The 7034-nt window shown below is 49.5% G+C and overlaps 1 protein-coding gene across 1 annotated transcript; it reads left to right on the top strand.

Moving 5' to 3' along the window:
• The first annotated feature begins 92 nt into the window (after positions 1 to 92).
• Positions 93 to 6699, top strand: Zdhhc24 (zDHHC palmitoyltransferase 24). The gene is made up of 3 exons (XM_034486907.2): positions 93 to 439; positions 1520 to 1797; positions 4973 to 6699. The coding sequence occupies exons 1-3, from the start codon at positions 159 to 161 to the stop codon at positions 5266 to 5268; spliced, it is 855 nt and encodes a 284-aa protein (XP_034342798.1). The 5' UTR covers positions 93 to 158; the 3' UTR covers positions 5269 to 6699.
• Positions 6700 to 7034: the final 335 nt, after the last annotated feature.

Consider the following 7034-nt stretch of genomic DNA (forward strand, 5'->3'; position numbering starts at 1 on the left):
CCAATCACTTCTCCGTATCTGTAGCCCCTCCCTGTAAGTCTGGCGCTCAACGCACCCTTGCAGAGCTCCTATTGGTCACGGCAGACATCAGTCCGCTATGCCCTCCCCAATACGGAAGCAGTGGGATCTCAGCGATCCGAAAGCCGGTGGGTCGGACCATGGGGGAGCCATGGGCAGCTCGGGGCGCAGAAGGAGCGCCCACGCGGATGCCACTGGTGCTCACCGCACTGTGGGTCGCCGTCGTGGTCCTGGAGCTGGCCTACGTGATGGTGCTGGGGCCTGGGCCACCCCCTCTGGGACCACTGGCCCGGGCCTTGCAACTGGCGCTGGCTGCTTATCAGCTGCTTAATCTGCTGGGCAACGTGGGGCTCTTCCTGCGCTCGGATCCCAGCATTCGGGGGGTGATGCTGGCTGGCCGCGGCCTGGGCCAGGGCTGGGCGTGAGTGTCGGACTCGGGGGTCGGCGGGCAGAAGCTGGGGGGCCTGGGGGGCGTTGGTACCAAGAGAGGCCCCAGAACTTGAGTTGTCAGAAACCAGATGACGTTAGCATCCGGGTTGTTAGAGCTGTAGAACTCCTTTAGAACCTGGCGTCCGCTACTTATTCATTCAGCTATTGAGCAGGACTCAATTGAAAACAGATGCCCGACCTCCTGGAGTTGATTTCAGTAGTGGAAGGAGTAGATAATAAAGATAATAATAAGCCAATAAAAAAAGCAAATTGCATAAAATAGATGGTAAAGGACGATACAGAAACAGATCATAAAGCAGAGTAAAGAAGGCGGGAAGGGCAAATCTGTTATTTTTATTATTTTTGTCTGTATGTATGATGTGTGTCTGAGTCAGGCGTGCATGCTGAGGCACACAGGTGGAGGGATGAGTCCAACTACCATGTGAGTTCAGAAGAGTGAACTGGTCGTCGGGCCTATGCAACAAACGCCTTTAACCACTGAGTCATCTCCTCAGAACAAAGTTTCAGTTTTAAATAGATGGTCAGTTTTCAGCACAAGGTGATGGGTTTGTTAAGTAGCTTGATTTCTTAATTTACATTTTACTAAAAAGCCATAGCAGCCTCAAATTTATTAAGACTAACTTGAACATTTACAACTAAAAACTAAAAATAAGTAAGCGTTCAAGGTGGACATCACTCAGGCATGAGTACAAAGCCTTGAGGTGGTAGAGTCAGCTACTTGGAAAGTTTTGAACTGGTTTCTGAGACTGGGAAGCAGACCAAGAAAAGGCAGAAGCCACTGTATGCCCAGAATATTCCAGAACCACAAGGTTGGTGACTGGAGTGGAGAGGGAGAAAGAGATGTTAGTGGCGGAAGTACTGCCAAGCCTTTGAAAACTTTGATTTTCAGTGGGCATGTGTCAGGAGGTAGGCACTAGATGGAGGTGCCTGTCGAAGACAGTGACTGTTCTTGCTTTCCCAAGATGGTGTCTGAGGCTGAGGTTGGGCATGGTCTGGGGCATTGAGAGATACTGGAGGCACTGACCTGTGTCCTTGCCCCCACCCCCTGCAGTTACTGTTACCAGTGCCAAAGCCAGGTGCCACCACGTAGTGGGCACTGCTCTGCCTGCCGTGTGTGTATCCTACGTCGTGACCATCACTGTCGCCTATTGGGCCGGTGCGTGGGCTTCCATAACTACCGGCCCTTCCTGTGCCTCCTGCTTCATGCTGCTGGTGTCCTGCTCCATATCTCAGTGCTGCTAAGCCCTGCCCTGTCAGCCTTGCTGCAGGCCCACTCAGCCCTCTACACGGTGGCTCTCCTGCTGTTGCCTTGGCTCATGCTACTCACAGGTGGGGAGCTTTCTGAACTTTTTGGGAGCCAAAGACCCTTGCACTGGGCTGGGCCCCTTCCCATGGGAGGCGTGGTGTCCGGCTGGTTCTCTTGGCCAATGCTTTGGGGACCCAGTTTCAGTGTCATTTAAGGAGAGAGGGAAGCCTGGTGCTTAGCTGAGTGTGAAGTACTGTGCTTTACCTAGTGCTCTAAGATAAGAGCAGAGTTCTGGTCCCCAGAATCAAGAAGGACCCCAAGGCTTGCTACAGAAGAGGAAAGGCCGATTTGAGAGCCCATGAGTTGTTAGGATGCTAGAAAGTTGTCTTAGAGGAGATAAACCTAATGGCCCAAATACACACACACACACACACACACACACACACACACACACACACACACACAGTGTCATTACACGTACAACACAAACCCTGAAAGGAACAAATGCATTTTCATGGACATGGTGAGAACTAGGCCGAGCGAGAACTAGGGACAGGACTGGGTGGTAGAGGGCATGAATGCTGAGGTGAGAGATGGGTCTGATTTGATGGGGCAGTGGGGAGCCAGTGAAAGTTAGGGGCAGGGAAGCCCTTCTCTTTGGGAATTGGGAGGAGACTTGATTGAGTTACTGGGTTCTGGATGGTGTGATTACTCCTCTTTCCTTTGATACCTCCCGTGGATTTGTGTATTCTTTGTCCCTCTGGCCAGAACACTTAGGGCTTTGTTTGCTGGATTCTTTCTCCTGACCTTTCCACTGTTCCCGTTAACCTTGTTCTGCAATCTCCCTGACCATTCTGAGAAGTCACCATGCCTCCTCATCCTATTGAACCCTACCTCTGTCCCAAATACCCTCCCCCCACAGCCCAGCAAACACGCACAGACGCACACATGCACGTGCGTGCGCACACACACACACACACACACACACACCACACACGCGCACGCGCTCCTCAGTGGGTCTGTGTTTTCTGAGGCTGGGTGCTTTCCTGCAGTTATCATAGTTTACCTCCCTGTCCCCAGACACTGACTCGGGCTCCCAGCCTCTCAACCCCAGAATCTGTTGAACCAAAAGCACCAACTGCCAGTGGCCTTACCCATGCCCAGAAGGCTTGCTTGGATATTCCTCTCTTCCATTCTTCTCTATTTTCTTCCTTCTTCCCTCCCTTTTCCCTCCCTTCTCTCTCCCTCCCTCCCTCCCTCCCTCCCTCCCTCCCTCCCTCTCTTCTGTCTTCCCTATACAGTCTTGCTGTGTAACCCAGGCTAGCCTTGCTGTGTAACCCAGGCTAGCCTTGAACTCATAATCTACTCTATCAACTCTCCAAATACTGGGCTTACAGGCATTTGCTCACTTCTGGCTTCCATTTCTTGGCCTGAGTTTCATTTCCCCAACTCTTACATCCACACCTACTTCTTGTCAGAGCTCATTATTCATCTTGCCTATTCCATCTTTACTGCTCTGGTCTAGCCTGGAGCCCTTCATTTCCACCTTTCTACTGCCAACATCTCAAGCATCCTAGCTCAGCTTCCCTCCCCCAGCTGCTGAGAGCTGTCAGATATATGCGATGCTCTGGTTCACCTTATTCTCCATATGAAACCCAGGTTGACAGGAGCATTGAGAGCTTGTGGGTAACCTGTGGTACATATGGAGCTACAGATGAGCCTGAGCCATTTTCGTCTCAAAAACAAAAGGACAACAATGTTCCTGCTTTCAACTCTCCCACGGAGGTGGGAGGGCTTCTGAAAGCTGCTGGAGGCCTCTGCTTATTTTGTCTACTGTTGCTGTGGCCAGCTCTCTTCACTGGTGTTCTTGGGGGTTCCCCTACACCTCCTTATTTTACCTTCTCCTTTCAAAAGATTTGTGCAGGCTTACAGCTGCTTCCTTCTTGTTCATTCTTCTCCTGGTCCCCGCTCTGCCCTTCCTCCTAGGGTGTCACAAGCTAGGCTGTCTGGAACATCGAGCTCTCTTCTTGCTGTAGGGCCCTCTCGGGTTCAGACACCTCCAGCGCCACATTCTGAACAGTTTTGCCCTTGGCATCACCAGAGCTCAGGCTCTGATATTCCCACCTTGACCATCTGTCTTGGTCTTCCTTCCATCTGGTCTCCACAGACTTGGTAACTTGTACTTGAGTGTAGGGAACTTCTCACTTGGGCATGTCCTGCTGTTCTTGGAGCCACTGCATACAGATCTGCTGTGCAACAGGACTTCTTAAACTGCCAGACCATTGACACTGTCTCCTAGAAGAGTCTCTTCTGGACAGGATGTTCTCTCTCCCTTTTATCAAAAGTGAAGTCTATTTTCTCCACCCTTAGTATTTTTTGCACAGCACGGCCATGGTTTGTGGGTGGATGTGTGTGCATGTGTGCGTGTGTATACTTGTGAAGGTCAGAAGACAATCTTGGGCACCTTCCACCTTCTGTTTAGGGTAGTGTCTCATTGTCCTGGAACTTTGCCAACTAGGCCAGGCTAGCTAGCCACTAGGCTCCAGGGATGCACCTGTGTCTTCCTCCTATCCAGTCATCTCAGGAATTACAGGCATATGTCACCACATTTAGATTTTTATGAGTCTTGTGGATCTGAACTCAGTGCCTCATGCTTGCAAGGCAAGCAGTTTACTGAATAAGCCGTTTCCTCAGACCAAGAACTCTTATTGATACAAACCACATCATTTTAGCCAGTTGGAAATGTACAACTCAGTAGATTTTGGTATATTTCTAAATATACTAAATGTCTGTACTTAGTATAGAGTGTAGTACAACCGTCACCACTATCTAATTTCAGAACATTTTCACTCCAAAGAGAAATGCTGTGTCCAGTAAGAGCCCCTCTCACGACTCCCTAGATTCCCTCAGCCCCGACCATCATTCATGTGCTTTCTGTGCATGTGCTTGCCCATTCAAGACAGCTCACAGCAAGCATACCCCACAGCCCATGGCTCTTCATGCCTCGCTTCCTTCACTTAGCACAGTGTTTCATTGCCTCTGGAGGTCAATTAAGTATTCAGCAGGAACTAGTTGCCTACTGAGGACAAGATGATAAATGATATACTTTTCCATGTAACACAGATCCCAGGTGTAACTAAATAATTGAATTTACAGAATGGAGGCATGAGCTTCTTTGGTGGGAGGAGGGCAGGATTAGGGTTTGGGAAGGCCAGCCAACTGCTGTTCCCTGAGCCCCTTTCTGTTTTCTCCCCACAGGCAAAGTGTCTCTGGCCCAGTTCGTCCTGGCATTTGTGGTGGACACATGTGTGGCAGGCGCACTGCTGTGTGCTGCTGGGCTGCTCTTCCATGGGATGCTGCTGCTTCGGGGCCAGACCACCTGGGAGTGGGCTCGGGGTCGTCACTCCTATGACCTGGGCACCTGCCACAACCTGCAGGCAGCCCTGGGGCCTCGCTGGGCCCTAGTCTGGTTCTGGCCTTTTCTAGCCTCTCCTTTGCCTGGAGATGGGATCACTTTCCAGACTCCAACTGATGTGGGTCTTGTGACTTCCTGAATCCAGGTAGAGCCAGAACTGAACAGGGCAGAAGGGAGCAGAGGAATGAACTGAGAACTTGTTTTGAGTTTCCTGCCAGCCACAGGAGGGAGGCCAGATTGCCCCTTCATGTGTAGTGGGCAGCTCCAGCTCCTTTGCACCTGCCCAGCGTGGGCTCTTCCATCTCTATAGTTGGCCCTTTTGCCAGAGGAGGGTCTGGCAAGAGGGCTACTTGGCCCGACTGCTCTTCTATAGGCTAGTAAATGCCCACCTGTTCTTGGCCTCGCCCATCTTTGCTGGGTTTCTATCCCCCACTTTGTTGTTTTGGCTGTTTTCCAGTTCCCACGTCTGGCCTGGAGACTATAGAAGGTCTGAGTGCCCAATGGGCCAGGGCTCTGCCTCCTCTGGCTCTGGCAGGGTGTGGTGGGATCCAGGAAGGGAGAATCCTCACATGCTCTGGAGAGTAGCACTCCATAGAAACACGTCTGCAGCAGCAGTTGGAGGAAGCTCTTGTAGCTCACCTGAATGTGGGGCCACAGTTAGGGTCTTTGTTCTGGAAGAAACAGAAAAGCCCTGCTAGACCATAGGACAAGATTGTGGGATAGAAATGTAGACCTTACTGGCCTCAAACTCAAGGAAATCCACCGGCTTCTCCTTTCTGAGTGCTGGGATTAAAGACATTTGCCACCATGACTGGCCTAAGAGGTTACATTTGAATCCAGGTCTTTGAATCTGCTTTACTTTTGCACAGCTTAAGTGAGAAAGGGAACATCAGGGCCAAAATAACTAGCTTCCACACGTTCCAGAGTTTGTGAAGGGTGATTTTAATGTGTGTGTGTGTGTGTGTGTGTGTGTGTGTGTGTGTGTGCGCAAGAGGAGAGAGAAAGAGAGAGAGAGAGAGAGAGAGAGAGAGAGAGAGAGAGAGAGAGAGAGAATGGTTGTGTGCATGTATGGGCATGTATATATGGGTGCCCATGGTGACCAGAAGAGTGCATATTGAGATGTGTCCAAATTACTGCATGTAGTGGTTTGGTACTCTTTTTCTCTTCCGCATGGAGAGCTGAATATACCATAACCAAACATTTCCTATTTTCTTCCACTGGTCATTTTTCTACCTGCCCCCCATTCCATGCACACTCCCCCCACTTAGTAGGAATCTCCCCCTAGGAGCCCTTGCTCTTCCATACCCATCTGAGAATCAGCTCTTCAGATTTCACCAATGAAAGCCCACCTTGAAATATTAAGTGGAACCCAATGGACTGTGTGTTATCTTGGAAAAAATCAGCATTTATGTTGAGATTCAACTTTTCAGGCCATGAACATGGTTTATCTTCTCAATGAATATTTTTATTTTTTGAGACAGGGTCTCACTTTGTAGCTTTGTAGCTATGGTTAGCCTAGAAATTACTATTTAAACCAGGCTAAACTCAAACTCAGAGATTTACCTGCCTCTGCCTCCCAAGCGCTGGGATTAAAAGTGTGCACCACCATGCCAGCTTTAAATATTTTCAATAAAGCTTTTTTTTTTCTGACAAAGATTATGTCTTTTGAGTGGATTTATTTTTATATTTAAATGTTATTATAAAGGATTTATGAAGATATTGTTGAGCACATAAAAAGCACTAGATTCTTTTAAAGATTGATTTTCCTTTTGTGTGTATGAGAGAGGCATGCCTGTGCTATAGCAAACATGTGAAGGTCAGAGGGTAACTTGGTTCTTCCCACCATGTGGGACTTGGGATTGAACTCAGGTCACCAGGTTTGACAGTCGGTGCCTTTACTTGCTG

The sequence above is a fragment of the Arvicanthis niloticus genome, chromosome 1 (genome assembly GCF_011762505.2).
Source record: "Arvicanthis niloticus isolate mArvNil1 chromosome 1, mArvNil1.pat.X, whole genome shotgun sequence".
NCBI lineage: Eukaryota > Metazoa > Chordata > Mammalia > Rodentia > Muridae > Arvicanthis > Arvicanthis niloticus.